At 46.7% G+C, this 20,089-nt stretch overlaps 1 protein-coding gene across 6 annotated transcripts in view; it reads right to left on the bottom strand.

Moving 5' to 3' along the window:
- Positions 1 to 1,965: 1,965 nt before the first annotated feature.
- Positions 1,966 to 20,089, bottom strand: part of LOC138792246 (NACHT, LRR and PYD domains-containing protein 12-like) — a 258,306-nt gene continuing 240,182 nt past the window's right edge. For all 6 annotated transcript variants that reach the window (XM_069969446.1, XM_069969440.1, XM_069969443.1 and 3 more), the window contains one exon: positions 1,966 to 2,229. In XM_069969446.1, the coding sequence (XP_069825547.1) occupies positions 2,142 to 2,229 (88 nt within the window). In that variant the 3' untranslated portion in view covers positions 1,966 to 2,141. The remainder of the gene's footprint in view (positions 2,230 to 20,089) is intronic.

Consider the following 20,089-nt stretch of genomic DNA (forward strand, 5'->3'; position numbering starts at 1 on the left):
AGCCTAGATGTTCTGCAACAGATTTGGGGCGGGGAATGAGCAGGGTGGGGGACTATGATGAACAGCTGAGGGAAAGCATTGCATTCTGGAACCTGTAGTACTGTGTACAACTGCTTAACCAGGAAGTACAGAACACAAAACAGAACACAACCCCCCAAACATATGGATTTTTGGTAGTTTCAAAACTGGGATAGATAGTAAGTAATGCTACATATATGCTTCTGCGGAAGTTTAATTTTCTTTTTACCTCTACCTGGAGTTCCCCTTTAAAGAAAGTTTTTAGCCCATAGTCCTGGGGATAGGAGCATTATACAGCACCCTCTGCTCCGGAGATCACTGCTACACCCCATAGTCCTGGGGATAGGAGCATTATTCAGGAGCCTCTGCTCCGGAGATCACTGCTACACCCCATAGTCCTGGGGATAGGAGCATTATACAGGACCCTCTGCTCCGGAGATCACTGCTACACCCATAGTCCTGGGGATAGGAGCATTATACAGGACCCTCTGCTCCGGAGATCACTGCTACACCCCATAGTCCTGGGGATAGGAGCATTATACAGGAGCCTCTGCTCCGGAGATCACTGCTACACCCCATAGTCCTGGGGATAGGAGCATTATACAGGACCCTCTGCTCCGGAGATCACTGCTACCCCCCATAGTCCTGGGGATAGGAGCATTATACAGGACCCTCTGCTCCGGAGATCACTGCTACACCTCATAGTCCTGGGGATAGGAGCATTATACAGGACTCTCTGCTCCGGAGATCACTGCTACACCCCATAGTCCTGGGGATAGGAGCATTATACAGGAGCCTCTGCTCCGGAGATCACTGCTACACCCCATAGTCCTGGGGATAGGAGCATTATACAGGACCCTCTGCTCCGGAGATCACTGCTACTGCCCATAGTCCTGGGGATAGGAGCATTATACAGGACCCTCTGCTCCGGAGATCACTGCTACACCCCATAGTCCTGGGGATAGGAGCATTATACAGGGTCCTCTGCTCCGGAGATCACTGCTACACTCCATAGTCCTGGGGATAGGAGCATTATACAGGACCCTCTGCTCCGGAGATCACTGCTACACCCCATAGTCCTGGGGATAGGAGCATTATACAGGACCCTCTGCTCCGGAGATCACTGCTACACCCCATAGTCCTGGGGATAGGAGCATTATAGAGGACCCTCTGCTCCGGAGATCACTGCTACATCCCATAGTCCTGGGGATAGGAGCATTATACAGGACCCTCTGCTCCGGAGATCACTGTTACACCCTATAGTCCTGGGGATAGGAGCATTATACAGCACCCTCTGCTCCGGAGATCAGTGCTACACCCCATAGTCCTGGGGATAGGAGCATTATACAGGACCCTCTGCTCCGGAGATCACTGCTACACCCCTTAGTCCTGGGGATAGGAGCATTATACAGGACCCTCTGCTCCGGATATCACTGCTACACCCCATAGTCCTGGGGATAGGAACATTATACAGGACCCTCTGCTCCGGAGATCACTGCTACACCCCATAGTCCTGGGGATAGGAGCATTATACAGGGCCCTCTGCTCCGGAGATCACTGCTACACCCCATAGTCCTGGGGATAGGAACATTATACAGGACCCTCTGCTCCGGAGATCACTGCTACACCCCATAGTCCTGGGGATAGGAGCATTATACAGGACCCTCTGCTCCGGAGATCACTGCTACACCCCATAGTCCTGGGGATAGGAGCATTATACAGGACCCTCTGCTCCGGAGATCACTGCTACACCTCATAGTCCTGGGGATAGGAGCATTATACAGGACCCTCTGCTCCGGAGATCACTGCTACACCCCATAGTCCTGGGGATAGGAGCATTATACAGGACCCTCTGCTCCGGAGATCACTGCTGCCCCCCATAGTCCTGGGGATAGGAGCAATATACAGGGTTTAGTTACTGGACATATCATTGGCCGGGATGTAGTATTCCTGTATGACCCAGGACATCAAATTTATTATAACACAAGACATTTCCTCATCTTCTGTAGATCAGTGATATTACCCATAATGCACCAAGATACCCTCCTAATACTGGAGCTCAGAATAAGTATTGACCATCACTAGTCCTGTCATCTGCTCATCACATCCGACCTCTTGTTTGCTCAGTAAATTATCTTCATGTTTGGTTTGATTCTTTTTATCATTCTTATTTCTTCCTTCTCCTCCTCAGACCATCCAATGTTCACCATCCTAGAAGAGAAACAGAACCCGCAGTGTTAGTGACTTTGTATTGTAAGGATTGTGTCCTGACCTCAGATCAGTGAATGGTCGGTCCTGAGGATGGGATCTGTACAATCTCCAGACCTGGTGACACTGGGGATTTATTAATACAATAACTCACGTTTCCGGGAGGTCACATGACCCTTCTATAGACACTTATCACAGGCGCCCACTATATCTGGGATCAGTGGTGCGACTCGTGTCTGGGAATCTAAACCAAAAGTACATGTGATATAGAGAAAGTTTGCAATTTACATTCATTGTTTGTTTGTTTTTTACTTATCATTGAGAACACGGCACTTCTGCCCCCCCCCCCCCCTCTGATCAGCTGTTCCGCATCCGGACTACACAGTGAATTAGACCAGAAGCAGTTTGTCTCCGTACAGTGTAGTGGTGGTGACCTGTAACTGCAGCTCAGACTCCATACAGGTGAGTAGGACATGGGCTGCAGTTACAGGTCACCACCTCTACACAGTGTATGGAGACAGAAGCTCCGGCCCCGTGTACTGTATAATCTATAACTCCAGGCATGGCGGTGACTATATAATACATAGCCCTGCTGCACTAACATCATCTGCTCATAACCTTCTCACCCCATCCCCCCCCCCCCCCATACACAGGTGATAGCTGTCACCCAGCAGATGTCTCTCCTGCCCCCCCATACACATGTGATAGCTGTCACCCAGCAGATGTCTCTCCTGATCCCCCCCATACACATGTGATAGCTGTCACCCAGCAGATGTCTCTCCTGATCCCCCCCCCATACACATGTGATAGCTGTCACCCAGCAGATGTCTCTCCTGATCCCCCCATACACATGTGATAGCTGTCACCCAGCAGATGTCTCTCCTGACCCCCCCCCATACACATGTGATAGCTGTCACCCAGCAGATGTCTCTCCTGATCCCCCCATACACATGTGATAGCTGTCACCCAGCAGATGTCTCTCCTGATCCCCCCATACACATGTGATAGCTGTCACCCAGCAGATGTCTCTCCTGATCCCCGCCATACACATGTGATAGCTGTCACCCTGCAGATGTCTCTCCTGATCCCCCCCATACACATGTGATAGCTGTCACCCTGCAGATGTCTCTCCTGATCCCCCCCATACACATGTGATAGCGGTCACCCAGCAGATGTCTCTCCTGATCCCCCCCATACACATGTGATAGCTGTCACCCAGCAGATGTCTCTCCTGATCCCCCCATACACATGTGATAGCTGTCACCCAGCAGATGTCTCTCCTGATCCCCCCCCCCATACACATGTGATAGCTGTCACCCAGCAGATGTCTCTCCTGATCCCCCCATACACATGTGATAGCTGTCACCCAGCAGATGTCTCTCCTGACCCCCCCCCCCATACACATGTGATAGCTGTCACCCAGCAGATGTCTCTCCTGATCCCCCCCCCCATATACATGTGATTGCTGTCACCTTGCAGATGTCTCTCCTGATCCCCCCCCCCATATACATGTGATAGCTGTCACCCAGCAGATGTCTCTCCTGATCCCCCCCCATACACATGTGATAGCTGTCACCCAGCAGATGTCTCTCCCCCCCCCCCCCATACACATGTGATAGCTGTCACCCAGCAGATGTCTCTCCTGATCCCCCCCCCATACACATGTGATAGCTGTCACCAAGCAGATGTCTCTCCTGATTCCCCATACACATGTGATAGCTGTCACCCAGCAGATGTCTCTCCTGACCCCCCCATACACATGTGATAGCTGTCACCCAGCAGATGTCTCTCCTGATCCCCCCCATACACATGTGATAGCTGTCACCCAGCAGATGTCTCTCCTGATCCCCCCCCCATACACACGTGATAGCTGTCACCCAGCAGATGTCTCTCCTGATCCCCCCCATACATGTCTCACCTGATCCCCCCATACACATGTGATAGCTTTGACAACTGACTTCTGACACCTGACAACTTAACCCCTTAGGGACCATGCCTATTTGGGCCTTAATGACCAGGCTCATTTTCAAAATCTGACCTATCTCACTTTATGCGCTTATAGCTCAGTGATGCTGTAACGTATGCTAGCCATTCTGTGACTGTTTTTTCGTAACACTTGGTACTTTATGTTAATGGCAAAATTTGGTCACTACTTTGTGTGTTTTTTGTGAAAAATATCATGAAAAATTTGCACTTTACAAACTTTGAAATTCTCTGCTTCTAAAAAAAGAAAGTCGTATCACATAAATTAGTCCATAAGTCACATTACCGATATGTCCTCTCTATTCTGGCTTCATTGCCTAAACATATTTCACTTTTTTAGGGCGTTACAGGACTTAGAAATTTATCAGAAAATTATCATATTTTCCTGAAATTTCCAAAACTGATTTTATTTAGGGACCAGTTCTTTTTTTTAAGTGGATTTAGGAGGCTTGTATACTGGAAACCCCCATAAGTGACCCCATTTTGGAAACTACACACCCTAAGGAATTAATCTAGCGGTATAATGAGCATTTTAACCCTACAGGGGCTGGAGGAAAGTATTCACCATTAGGCCGTAAAAAAAATGGAAAATATTAATTTTCCAATAATATATTTGTTAAGATGAAAGTATCTCATTTTCATAATAGGTAGAAGAGAAGAAGCGGCACTGCTTAATGTAGTATTGGTGGTGCCAGCGGATCTTGATCCAGACCAAAGATCGTAGTGAGTATATATGCAGAGAATCCACAGCACTCCAGCGTAGTGAAAAAGCTCAACAAGCCGTGTTTATTCAGCCAATTCATAGTGTAACAATCCAAGCGCAACGTTTCAGTGACTGTCACCATTTTCAAGCGTGAATACATGGTACAAAACTCAGGTGTATATATATATATATATATATACACAAAGCACAACATAGGATTGGTGAGATCGTGATTACTAATTGAAAACATTCATCAGGTAGGTCACATGGGTTGCTCCCTGCTGGAGTTTAACCCTTTGAGAATAGTGCAGCAGTGCAGAAAGTGTCAAGTTTCACTGATCACAGTAATTCATAAAAGTTCATTTTTGGTCTTTTGATGTCCCATGCTAACATGAAAACCCAGGAGCCTTGCCTGTGTAAGGCTAGGTTCACACTGCATTTTCAGCATCAGTTTAACGGGTCCGTTTTTTGCAAAAAACGGATGCCTTTGTGAGCATCCGTTTTTGATCCATTTTTCCATTGACTTCCATTATAAAAAAAACGGATCCAAACGCATGCGTTTTTTTTTTTGACGCACAATAAAGTACTGTTGACACAACTTTTTTGACCGTTACAAAAAACGGATCTGTTATACGGATGCTGAAAACGCAGTGTGAACCTAGCCTAACTATGCAAATTTTTTGTAATGTGATCTCCTAGCCGGACATCCAGCAACCTTACTACAGCCCATCTACTTGTGCTGGAGGACAACTCAGACAACATCAAAGTGGTGATTTAACCCTTCCAGGGGTGAATGGACGCTATATGCAAAAATGAACTTTCTTGAATTACTGTGATCAGTGAAACTTGTTTCTATATTTCAAGTTTTTTATAGAATATGTCACAATATCACTTTATGCACTGCTGCACTATTCTCAAAGGGTTAAACTCCAGCAGGGAGCAACCCATGTGACCTACCTGATGAATGTTTTCAATTAGTAATCACGATCTCACCAATCCTATGTTGTGCTTTGTATATATATATATATATATATATATATATATATATATATATATATATAGACAAATGCTGATTTGGGGTCAGCTCACCTGCTACTTCCACTCACGGTGCACGGCAAAGCCCGGAGCCAGGGCAACACATGTGAAGGAAAGAGTCCAGCACCAGTGTAGCGGATAAAAACGTCCTTCTTTATTTAGGCAAACTTCACATACAGGAAACAAACATGCGGTAGGTTGACGCGTTTCGGCGTATCTCACGCCTTGTTCACAACACAATATACCATATACTGTTTTCCCACAAGTTTATATGGGCGGTATCTGACATCACATGACACATAATTAAAAATCACGAACACATGAATTTAAAAACAAGCACAAAAGTTGTACAAAAAACAAACCAAGTGAATTGGGAAAACCTATGGCAAAACCATTCTTAAACATTTATCAATGACATAAACAGAAATAATATATATTAGATTTTAGTATGTCATAATAAGATCGTGTCTAGAGTTTAAACCACCAGGAAATCTACTCCCCAACCTAAAGATCCAAAATGACTCTCTGTTCAATAATTTTCTTTTAAGGGAACCCCCTCTTTTGGATGGGTGAATTTTTTCTATACCCATAACTCTAAGATATTGTACATTACCCCCATGTGCCTCTCTGAAATGTTTAGTTAGGGATGACACATTTACCACCTCATTCCTACAATCTGAAATGTGTTTACGTATTCTAGCCTTGAGGCTGGTAGATGTGCATCCTACGTACTGCAGGTTGCACTGTGTGCACAAAGCCACATATACCACATATGTAGTGTTACAATTAATGTAGCTATGGATTTTAAAAACATTCCCATTTGTACAAGACTTGATCTCCTTAGAAACCGCAACATGTGAACATGTCACACATCTTTGGTGTCCACATTTATAGGATCCTTTAGTGTCTAACCATGTTTTTTCTTGGTCTTTACCTCCTGTGTGCAAAGATGGAGATAGTATCGATCCCAGAGTCGGGGCTCTTCTGGATACGACCCTAACTCCATCTTTGGTCATGCTGTGTAACACCTCATCTTGCCACAAAAGTGGCAGATGTTTGTTAATGATGTTTCTGATCTGTGAAAACTGTTTACTATATGATGTCACAAATACTATGTCATTAGTGCCCTGTTTATTACGTTTATACTGTCCTCTGTTGTGTGTTTGTTCGGCTAACAATTCTGCTCTATTAACCCCGGAAATCTTGCGTGCTGCCTGATCCAAAAGCTCCTGTCTAAATCCCCTTTCTCTGAATCTAAATTGTAATTTCTCCATTTCTGAAGTATAGACATCCTCTCTGCTACAATTGCGCTTTAATCTAAGGCATTCACCATAGGGTATGTTGTTAACCACATGTGGTGGATGACACGACGTGGCCATGAGAATGCTATTTCCTGCACACTCCTTCCTATAAAACTACTATTTGGACAATTATGTCTCAGCAAACTTCACCGATGGAAAATGAGGGAGATCATTCACCGGACACAGAAGGTACTCACCAGATATTACTGGGGGATAATGCTAGTCGCAAAGCCAAAGCTGCAAATGTATTTAAGACTAACCTTAGTCCAATTGGTGAAAATGCTCCCTCAGATCTACACATACTCATGCGCAAGTTGGAACAACTAACAACCAAAGAACTTAAAGTATGGTGGGACAAAGAGACTCTTTCACAGTATGTGGAACAGGAGATGATTCCAAGAGGTCTCCGTTTGAAAAAACTCCCCACTAGAATTTACGACTCTGAGTTCAAACATGATTGGGAAACCGCATTATCAGAATGCTCCACTAAAATCATGAACTTAATTATAGACAGAGAGAAGAAGTATCTTGTATCTCTGGCAAGTGAAATAGAAGAGACTCGGATTTTGGTCGCCAAATTCAAGGACGTAACGGGCTACAATGACCTAAATAAGTCTCTTAAAGAAAATGTGGAGAAACTGGAAACAGAAATTATTACATACAAACGGAATAAATTCCAACGTGACGTCAGCGACTATGAGAGAAAAGAAGTATATGATTGGAGAGCCTTCCAGGAAAGTGGCGACCAAGACTTTGGTGTGAATACACCGCGATCTATTTTGAAAAAACGTGTATACAAAAAACGTCGCCACAACAAAAACACGGGCGACAAGCCACATGTGAGTTTTTCGGACTCTGAGGATCAGCGGGGTCATTCCTCGGAATCGGATTCATCTGTTGCGGGACCATCTACAGCAAATAGAAGTAAGAAGACACCTGCGAAAAAAGCCAAGGCGTCAAAAAACGAAGGAGAAGAGCCGGCCGCAAACATGGCGGCAAGAAGGTACCCAAAACGCAACTAACACATGAACTTTCTGTTATTAACATGTCCAGCTTTATTATTTCTGATAGCCAACTGTCTGTACTGCAAAAAGGACTTAATTTTTCTCCCACTTGTGATTTTGATCTATATAAAACTATTCTTGATGTTAATAAATTTTCACGTAACTTAACAGTCAAAAAACATTTTTTTAATATACATAAATCAGAAGCCAACAAGGATAATAGTCATGCTAAGTCTGTACATATGTGCACTAGTTTTTCTGAACAAATGTCAGCACTTTATTTGCAAGATCTTGCCTCTGAATCGGCTGTAGGAGATAGTTCCCATGGGGCGTCTTTCAGGACCAGCAATCCTGGTTTCTATCCATTATCCTCCAGGTGCGAGGCTCTCGATAGATTCCAGGAGCTGGTGGAAAGAGATCTCACTGCTCTTGAACTAACAGAACCCCGGCGCCATAATTCTGACAATTTAACCGTACAGGAAAAAACCGCTTTGCGGGAATTACAAAATAACAAAAATCTGGTTATCCGCAATGCGGACAAAGGAGGCGCAGTGGTTCTGTTAGATACAGGTCTTTATGAAAAAATGAATCATGAAATGTTATCAGATACTAATATATACCGTAAGCTCCCATGTGACCCTAAGCAAGTGTTTCTCTCCAAACTAAAAAGTTTGTTGGAGGATGGTGTTGCTTTGGGAGCTTTGGATCGAAAAACAGCTGACTATCTATATGTTGAGGATCCTGTAACCCCTGTATACCATTCCCTACCTAAGGTCCATAAAGGTATTTTTCCTCCCCCTTTAAGACCGATAGTGGCCGGGATAGGCTCCATGGGGGAAAGATTGGGGGCTTGGGTGGACCATTTCCTCCAACCACTAGTGGGTATAACTCCGTCTCACATTAGGGACACGAAACATGTTCTTAACATTGTAAATAATATAGGATGGAACAAAGATTGGAAATTGGGAACATTAGACGTTGTGGCATTGTATCCGTCAATCCCCAAGCAAGTTGCTATGTCTTCATTAGAATTTTATTTGACCAAATTCAGCTCATACTCAGCTGTAGAGATTGAGTTCCTTATTATGGCCACGGATTTTTTGCTAAACCATAATTATTTTGTTTTTGATAATAAATTTTTTTTACAAGTACAGGGAGTAAGTATGGGAGCTAAATTCTCACCATCTCTCGCCAATATCGTAATGTCAGTTTTGGAGCTTAAATATATATTCTCTGAGGACAATCCTTTCTTTGGATCTATACAATGGATAGGAAGGTATATAGACGATTTGGTTGTCATATGGAGAGATGGTGAGAATTGCTTCCATAACTTTGTGGACTATCTTAATGGCAATGAATTTGGGCTCAAGTTCACTGCACATTTTGGCAACAATGAAATTTCCTTTTTGGACGTCAGATTGGTGGCCAATGTTAATCAAGGATGTATAGAGGCCTTACCATATAGGAAGGAGTGTGCAGGAAATAGCATTCTCATGGCCACGTCGTGTCATCCACCACATGTGGTTAACAACATACCCTATGGTGAATGCCTTAGATTAAAGCGCAATTGTAGCAGAGAGGATGTCTATACTTCAGAAATGGAGAAATTACAATTTAGATTCAGAGAAAGGGGATTTAGACAGGAGCTTTTGGATCAGGCAGCACGCAAGATTTCCGGGGTTAATAGAGCAGAATTGTTAGCCGAACAAACACACAACAGAGGACAGTATAAACGTAATAAACAGGGCACTAATGACATAGTATTTGTGACATCATATAGTAAACAGTTTTCACAGATCAGAAACATCATTAACAAACATCTGCCACTTTTGTGGCAAGATGAGGTGTTACACAGCATGACCAAAGATGGAGTTAGGGTCGTATCCAGAAGAGCCCCGACTCTGGGATCGATACTATCTCCATCTTTGCACACAGGAGGTAAAGACCAAGAAAAAACATGGTTAGACACTAAAGGATCCTATAAATGTGGACACCAAAGATGTGTGACATGTTCACATGTTGCGGTTTCTAAGGAGATCAAGTCTTGTACAAATGGGAATTTTTTTAAAATCCATAGCTACATTAATTGTAACACTACATATGTGGTATATGTGGCTTTGTGCACACAATGCAACCTGCAGTACGTAGGATGCACATCTACCAGCCTCAAGGCTAGAATACGTAAACACATTTCAGATTGTAGGAATGAGGTGGTAAATGTGTCATCCCTAACTAAACATTTCAGAGAGGCACATGGGGGTAATGTACAATATCTTAGAGTTATGGGTATAGAAAAAATTTATCCATCTAAAAGAGGGGGTTCCCTTAAAAGAAAATTATTGAACAGAGAGTCATTTTGGATCTTTAGGTTGGGGAGTAGATTTCCTGGTGGTTTAAACTCTAGACACGATCTTATTATGACATACTAAAATCTAATATATATTATTTCTGTTTATGTCATTGATATATGTTTAAGAATGGTTTTGCCATAGGTTTTCCCAATTCACTTGGTTTGTTTTTTGTACAACTTTTGTGCTTGTTTTTAAATTCATGTGTTCGTGATTTTTAATTATGTGTCATGTGATGTCAGATACCGCCCATATAAACTTGTGGGAAAACAGTATATGGTATATTGTGTTGTGAACAAGGCGTGAGATACGCCGAAACGCGTCAACCTACCGCATGTTTGTTTCCTGTATGTGAAGTTTGCCTAAATAAAGAAGGACGTTTTTATCCGCTACACTGGTGCTGGACTCTTTCCTTCACATATATATATATATATATATATATATATATATATACACATATATATATATATACATACAGTGGTGCTTTGGACTAGGAGCATAATTGGTTCCAGGACGGTGCTTGTAATTTAAATCCATTCTTAAACCAAAGCAAATTTTCCCATAAGAAATCATTGAAATGCAGGCAATTGGTTCCACACCCCAAAAATAGTGATTTTATATTCTGAATAACATGTAAAACAGATGAAACAAACATTTAGCTGAACAGCTGAATCTGTGATATTATAAGTTACTGTACAGTAATGGAGCGGATGGGAAACACAAGGGCGGACAGAGACTGCAGGGAGCAGGAAGGAATGAGCAGGACAGATGTGGGCACATACATGCAGCACTGTCTGTCCGGGGAGAGAGGGGTTACAGCTATGGAGAGATTACCTCCACAGTCCTGTCCCCTGATGTAAGCCCCAGCCTGAAGTGGATCTGCTATGATTTAGAAGGTCAGGGAGACTTCCTGGGCCAGAGTACAGGGCTGTAGACCCCGCTATGCAGACCAAGCCCCTCCTCCACTCCCACCCAGTACAGGGAGCTCTTACACCAAAGCAATGTTCTTAAACCAAGTTACAGTTTGGAAAAACTGTGAGCTCTTCTTGCAAAACGCTCTAAATCCAAGTTACCACTGTATATACCTGAGTTTTGTACCATGTATTCACGCTTGAAAATGGTGACAGAGTCACTGAAACGTTGCGCTTGGAGTGTTGCACTATGAATTGACTGAATAAACACAGCTTGTTGAGCTTTTTCATTTTCATAATAAACATGAGAGAAAACTCACCCCAATATATGTAACGCAGGTTCTCCTGAGTACAATGGTACCCCATATGTGGGCATAAACCACTGTACGGGCACACAGCCGGGCTCAGAAGGGAAAGAGCGCCAATTAGCTTTTACCGTACAGATTTTTCTAAAGAAGTTTCTGAGCGCCAGGTGCGTTTGCAGAGCCCCTGTAGTGTCAGCAGAATAGAACCCCCCAAAAGTCACCCCATTTTGGAAAGTGCACCCCTCAAAGAATTCCTCTTGGGGTGCAGTGACCATTTTTACCCCACACGTTTTGGAGGAAAGTATTCAAAACTGGACCGTAAAAATGTAAAAAAATGAATTTTTCCAATAATATGTTTGTTTAGTTTGAAACTTCTCAATTTCACTAGGAACAGGGGAGAAAAAACACCCCAACATTTGTAACAGAGCTTCTCCTGAGTACAATGGTACCCCATATGTGGGCGTAAACCACTGTATGGGCACACAGCCGGGCTCAGAAGGGAAGGAGTGTCATTTTAGTTACAGGCAATATGTGAGTGTTTACTGGTTATCTGGGGTGGTAATGGACAATCTCGGGGTGTTTACTGGCTATCTGAGGTTGTGACAGGCAATCTGGTGTGGTTACGGTTAATCTGATGTGGTTACGGGCAATCTGGGGTGGTTTACGGGCAGTCTGTGCAAATCTGGGGTGGTTACGGGCAATCTAGGGTGGTTACGGGCAATCTGTGGTGGTTACAGGCAATCTGGGGTGGTTACGGGTAATCTGGGGTGTTCACTGGCTATCTGGGGTACGCCGTTTACCGGTCGCAATGACGCTTGTTATATTTTAATAGATCGGACAATTACGCACGCTATGGTATATTATATGGTATATTATATGTTTATCTATTTATTCATTTTTATATGTTTTATTTATATAATGGGAAAGGGGGGTGATTTAGACTTTTATTGGGGGAGGGGTTTCGGGGTAGTGTGCTAGTGTTTTGAACTTTTTTTTTTTTACACTTTTGAAGTCCCTTTGGGGGACTTCTACATACATTACTTTGATTTCTACACTGATGAATGCTATGCCATAGGCCTAGCATTGATCAGTGTTATCGGCGATCTGCTCATTGAGCCTGCCTGTGCAGGCTCAGTGTAGCAGATCGCCGATCGGACCGCACGGAGGCAGGTGAGAGACCTCCAGCAGTCCGTTTCAACGATCGGGACCCCCGCAGTCACACTGCGGGGGTCCCGATCGGTAAGTGACAGGGGACTCCCCCTGTCACTTACACTTAAACGCCGCGGTCGCGGCGTTTAAGGGGTTAGTGACACGCGGTAGCGCGATCGCTGCAGCGTGTCATTACCGGTGAGGTCCCGGCTGCTGATTGCAGCCGGCCCCCACCTGCTATGAAGCGCGCTCCGCTCCGGAGCGCGCTTCATAGCGGGAATAACACCCATGACGTAAGGTTACGTCATGGGTCGTCTGGGGACAGACTTCCATGACGTAACCCTACGTCCAGGGTCGTCTAGGGGTTAAATATAAGTGAATAAATAAATAAACATGTTTGCTATCGCCGCGTGCTTACGGTCAATCTGGGGTGGTTACGGGCAATCTGGGGGGGTTACGGGTAATCTGGGGTGTTCACTGGCTATCTGGGGTGGCAACAGGCAGTCTGAGGAGGCTGCGAGCAATCTGGGGTGGTTACAGGCTGTCTGGGGAGATTACGGGCAATCTGGGGTGGTTACGGGTAATCCGGGGTGGTTAGAGGCAATCTGGGGTGGTTACAGGTAATCCGGGGCACTTGACTTTGGTGACTGGGGTAAAAAAGTGCCGGCACCATTTGGAACAAGCGATCAGCGGTTTATAGTATATACCGCTGATCGCTTGCACTAGGACCACACCGGGTGGTCCCCGATCATTGCCCCATGCTCTCCGCCACCTCCGGTGGTGGAGAGTATGAAGCTTTGATCATTTTTAGGAATCCACCACTGTGAACAGAGTCTGTTCACAGTGATGGCGGCGGCCATCTTGGATCAGATGGCCGCCAAGGGAGGGGAGGGTCAGTGACCAGGTCACTAGGGTTAATTCTGGGGACAGGGGGGGGCATGTTTTCATCTCCTCTCACGGTGAGAAGAAACGAAAGCGTTCAGCTGCGCTGGCAATGTCCGTTACCGGTGGCTGCCGTTATACTGGTAATAACGGCGATCGCTGGTGAGGAGACTGGCCGGGACTGACCCCACACTCTGCCCCAACCCCTCAGTGACCTCCGATAGGTGAGAGAAGGGGGGTTGCGGGCCTTACTGGCGCTGCTGCACGGTTACGGCGATACCACATTTGTGTAATTTTTTTTTAACTATTACCACTTTGGAGCAATAGAAACTATCTTCCTAGCAAAACCCACAAAAACTGTTGCCACATTGCAAGATCCATAGCGTTCTTATCTTTTGCGCGACACAGCTGGTTTTGGGCTTATTTTTTGCGGGAAGATCTGTAGTTTCTATTAATACCAAGTTTTAGATGTACAGTGGTGCCTTGGATTACGAGCATAATTGGTTCCAGGACCGTGCTTGTAATCCAAATCCACTCTTAAACCAAAGCAAATTTTCCCATAAGAAATCATAGAAATGCAGACAATTGGTTCCAAACTCCCCAAATAATGATTTATTATTGTGAATAACATGTAAAACTAATGAAACAAACATTCAGAAACAGCAGAATATGTGATATTATAAGTTACTGTACAGTAATGGAGAGGATGGGAAACACAAGGACTGACAGAGACTGCAGGGAGCAGGAAGGAATGAGCAGGGCAGATGTGGGCACATACATGCAGCTCTCTCTGTCCGGGGAGAGAGGGGTTACAGCTATGGAGAGATTACCTCCACAGTCCTGTCCTCTGATGTAAGCCCCAGCCTGAAGGGGATCTGCTATGATTTGGAAGGTGAGGAAGACTTCCTGGGTCGAAATACAGTGCTGTAGACCACGTTATGCAGACCATGCCCCTCCCCCACTCGCGCTCCCACCCAGCACAGGGAGCTCTTAAACCAAAGCAATGCTCTTAAACCAAGTCATAATTTTGAAAAACTGTGAGCTCTTAAACCAAGGTACCACTGTATATGACTTTTTGATCCCTTTTATGACGTATTTTCTAAAGCAGATTGATAAAATACAGCTATTCTGGTACAGTGTTTTTTTTTTTTTTTTTTTTACAGCGTGTGTCGTGCGATATAATTATTGATATAGTTTTATAGATTGGGTCGTTACGGACATAACGATACCAAATATGTATAGGATTTGTGTTTTTGATCACTTTTATGTCACGTTTTATTGGATATAGGGAATGTAATGCATTTTTATTATTGGGGGGGGGGCTGTGTTGTGTTTGGTGCACGTTTTTTACTTTTTTTTTTGACTTTTACACTAGTGTAAATACTTTGATCACTGATACAATACACTGCAGTACCTAATATACTGCAGTGTATTGTATTATGCCTCGGCCACCCCTGTCAGCATGAGGCATCTCCATGGTGACCCAGGGGGCCTTCATTAGGATCCCGTATCCCCATGGAGACCTCCAGGACACCAGACAGCACCGAGGGACATCGCGATTGCGTAAGTGACCCACGGCGCCGACGGGGACCCATTCGAAGCCGCTGTCATGGTTGCCCGCAGCGGAGAATCCTCCGCTCCGGGCAGTTTCAGGAGGGGGGGGTCAGCTGTCACTCACAGCTGATCCGCCGCTCTGCCGCCAGTTTATTCCGATGCGTCCGCCGTTAAAAGACGTGCGCATCAGAATAAAGCCCATTAGTGGCCGCCGTTAAAAGGCAGCACGGCGGTCACTAAGGGGTTAACGTCATGAGCCCGTAAGAGGTGTTCAGAGCGGGGCCGCGCGGTGACCCTGCTATGAATCGCCGCGGTCCCAGGTGCCCGGGACCGCAGGTATTAGCGGGCACTGTCTGATTGCTGTGTCCGCTAATACAGTAATCAGATGCAGCTGTCAAACATGACAGCTGCATCCAATTACCGGACGGAGACCACGTCCCGGAGGAGCGATGTCTGTACCTGCTGCCGGCCGGGGACCGCTCCAAGATGGCGCAGTCCCCGGCTCGGCACTCATTTGTTATCGGCTGCATCAGCCGAAAGCAAATGAGTGCCGATCTCATTGATCTTTGCTGTATAACTATACAGCAAAGATCTCAATGAGAGATCAAAGTGTATATACTAGAAGTCCCCCAGGGGGAATAACTGTAAAACTAACCCCAGGGGGGAATAACCCTAACCCCAGGGGGCTTCTAGTATATTGTAACGCCTGGGGTAGTGGATCCACTGGACCGTCACCAGCGATGGCACTAACCCCACCAGGGAGCGGAGTCTAAGGGGCCGCTGGTTTTCACCAGAGCCTGCCGCAAGGCGGGATGGACTTGCTGCGGCAGGCGACCCCCAGGTCGCTACCCCTGGCTTGGTTGCTGGTGACGGCAGGCGAGGCGTGGCAGGAGCAGTAGGCAGGAGATCGTGCAGGCAGAGGACAGTAGACGAGCTCGCAGGTGGCGGACAGGACTCAGGAACAATGGGAAGGCAGCGGGCAAGGACTAAGGACAGGAACAAGGGACAAGGACTAAGGTCAGGAACAACAGGGAGCTGGGCCAAACGCTAAGGGAAGCATGTAGAGGCTCCAACACAAGGGACAGGGCATGCTGGGATTTATAGGGGAGTGATTGGTGCAAGTAACCAATTAGGAGCGCACTGCCCCTTTAAATCTGAGACAGCCGACACGCGCGCGCCCTAGGAGGCGGGGACGCGCGCCGGCCGACACAGCGAGAGACAGGAGCGTGGAGAGGTGAGGCGCCCCCCGGGGCCGAAGTAACAGCAGCGCCGGGTCCCTGACTATGGACACCGGCTGCTGCATGGGGCAGGAGGCGGTCGCGGCGGCGGCCCGGAACGCGGGACGCCGCCGCGGCTGTGACAGTACCCCCCCCCCCTTTGGCCTCCCCCTCTTTCTTGCCTGCAGATGGCACAGGAAGCCACAAAGTCTTTGACATCTTGGAACAGACTGGACCACCAGTAGTGGCGGGAGATCCGTTGGCCGGTCTTACGGACTCCAGAGTGCCCGGCCTCCAATGAGGAATGTCCCCACTTCAAAATACCTCTTCGAAGCGCAGGGTGAACATGGGTCTTTCCGGGGGGTACTTTCCGAAGAGTAGAGGTGATGACTGGTACTAGACGATCAGGAGGTATAATGTGGCAAGGGGATGTGGGTTTGTGGAAGAGATCCTTCTGTAAGTTCTCCTGGTGGTAAGAGGACATGACCTCAGTCTCGGGTACTGAGAGAGGGTACACCTCGGCAGAGAAGGCTTCCGCCAAGTCTTGGTCTTCAGCCGGCAGGCCGGATAGAGGCTTGGCGGGGTCGGATGACGACATAGAGTGCTTGGTCTGAGGTGACTTGAGACACTGGCTGGAACAGTCCTGACCCCAACTGAGAATCTCCCCGGTTCTCCAGTCTAGCTTAGGGGCATGTAATTGCAGCCAAGGGAGTCCCAGGAGGACGGTGGGGGAAGAATGGGGCAGGACGTAGAAGGATATCTTTTCCTGATGTAAAGGACCCACCTGGAGGACTAAAGGTGCGGTCTGGTAGTACACACAGTCGGTAAGAATTTCGCCCGTGACCGAGGAGATAGACAGGGGCCTGGCTAGTCGGGTCACGGGTAGCTGCCATCTTTGGACCAATGTTGCCGCAATAAAACTGCCTGCTGACCCAGAATCGAGAAAGGCAGTAGTCTGGTGATTTTGTCCTGAGGGAGTCCGGATGGAAACTGGCATAGACAGACTAGGAAAGGTGGCATTCACACCTAGGGACACCTGTCCCACCGAACCTAGGTGCGAGCATTTTCCGGACGTTTGAGGACGTAGGGGACATCTCAGCCGAAAGTGATCTGAACCACCGCAATAGAGACAGAGATTCAACTCCAGACGACGGATTCTTTCATCAGGCGTCAGGTGAGCCCGTTCCACCTGCATAGGAATTTCAGGAGAGGGCTGGGACATCGAAAAGTCAGGATTCTGGAAAACCGGCGCCAGCTGGGGATGGCGACGGGAACGGCTTAGTAGATGTTCATGCCGAACCTCCTCCTCCCTCTCCGAAAAACGAGTATCAACTCTGGCGGCCAGTAGGATGAGTTCGTTCAGGGAAGTAGGTAGGTCTCGGGCGGAAAGCACGTCTTTCACTTGACTGGATAGGCCCTTCTTGAAGGTGGCTATTAGAGCGGCTTCATTCCAGTCCAATTCAGCCGCCAGGGTACGGAACTGGATGGTGTAATCGCCAACAGAGGAGCTCCCTTGAGAGAGGTTGAGGAGAGCAGTTTCAGCTGAAGAAGCACGGGCAGGTTCCTCAAAGACGGAGCGGAACTCAAATAGGAAGGCCCGGAGATTGGCAGCAACAGGATCATCACGGTCCCACAGTGGCGTGGCCCAGGCCAGGGCTCTACCCTCCAATAGGCTGATGATGAAAGCCACTTTAGAGCGCTCGGTGGAAAACTGACTACTTAAAAGTTCAATATGCATGGAGTCAGGAATCCTCTGCACAACTTGGGAGTCACCAGAGTATTTGCTTGGGAGAGCAAGTCGGAGTGTAGAAACAGCGTCAGGAGGTGGTGTGCGCTGTAAGGCGGCAGTGAGTTGCTGGATCTGCTGCGACTGTTTCTGGATTTGTTGCGCCTGTTGAGCGACCACTCTGGCGACGTCACGGAGATCAGGCACCTCGCCGGGATCCATGGTTGGAGCCTACTGTAACGCCTGGGGTAGTGGATCCACTGGACCGTCACCAGCGATGGCACTAACCTCACCAGGGAGCGGAGTCTAAGGGGCCGCTGGCTTTCACCAGAGCCCGCCGCAAGGCGGGATGGACTTGCTGCGGTAGGCGACCCCCAGGTCGCTACCCCTGGCTTGGTTGCTGGTGACGGCAGGCGAGGCGTGGCAGGAGCAGTAGGCAGGAGATCGTGCAGGCAGAGGACAGTAGATGAGCTCGCAGGTGGCGGACAGGACTCAGGAACAATGGGAAGGCAGCGGGCAAGGATTAGGGACAAGGACTAAGGACAGGAACAAGGGACAAGGACTAAGGTCAGGAACAACAGGGAGCTGGGCCAAACGCTAAGGGAAGCATGTAGAGGCTCCAACACAAGGGACAGGGCATGCTGGGATTTATAGGGGAGTGATTGGTGCAAGTAACCAATTAGGAGCGCACTGCCCCTTTAAATCTGAGACAGCCGACGCGCGCGCCGGCCGGCACAGCGAGAGACAGGAGCGTGGAGAGGTGAGGCGCCCCCCGGGGCCGAAGTAACAGCAGCGCCGGGTCCCTGACTATGGACACCGGCTGCTGCATGGGGCAGGAGGCGGTCGGGGCGGCGGCCCGGAACGCGGGCCGCCGCCGCGGCCGTGGCATATATGTGTAAAAAAAAAAAGAATTAAAGGGTTGTTGTCAATAAAAAGCCCCCTCCCCTAATAAAAGTCTGAATCACCCCCCTTTTCATAGGTTTTAAATAAAAGTAAATAAATAAACATGTATGCTATCGCCGCGTGCGTAATCGCCCGAACTATTAATTAATCACATTCCTGATCTCGCACGGTAAACGGAGTCAGCGCAAAAAAATCCCAAAGTGCAAAATTGCGCATTTTTGGTTGCATCAAATCCAGAAAAAATTTAATAAAAAGCGATCAAAAAGTCGTATATGCACAATCAAGGTACCGATAGAAAGAACACATCATGGCGCAAAAAATGACACCTGACACAGCCCCATAGACCAAAGGATAAAAGCGCTATAAGCCTGGGAATGGAGCGATTTTAAGGAACGTATATTTGTTGACAACGGTTTGAATTTTTTACAGGCCATCAGATACAATATAAGTTATACATGTTATATATCGTTTTAATCGTAACGACTTGAGGAACATATATAACAAGTCAGTTTTACCTCAGGGCGAATGGCGTAAAAACACATACCCCCCAAAAAAACAAAATGCGTGTTTTTTTTTTCCAATTTCACCACACTTTAAATTTTTTTTCTGGTTTCACAGTGTATTTTATGCAAAAATTCAGCCTGTCATTGCATAGTACAAATAGTGACGTAAAAAATAAGGGCTCATGTGGGTTTCTAGGTGGAAAAAAGCAAGTGCTATGGCCTTTTAAGCACAAGGAGGAAACAACGAAAACACAAAAACGAAAATTGTCAAGGTCCTTAAGGAGTAAAAGGGTTAAAAAGTCAGTGTCAGTAATATTTTTTTTTTCAGAAATCAATAGT

This window comes from Dendropsophus ebraccatus, chromosome 5 (assembly GCF_027789765.1).
Source record: "Dendropsophus ebraccatus isolate aDenEbr1 chromosome 5, aDenEbr1.pat, whole genome shotgun sequence".
In the NCBI taxonomy this organism is placed as follows: Eukaryota; Metazoa; Chordata; class Amphibia; order Anura; family Hylidae; genus Dendropsophus; species Dendropsophus ebraccatus.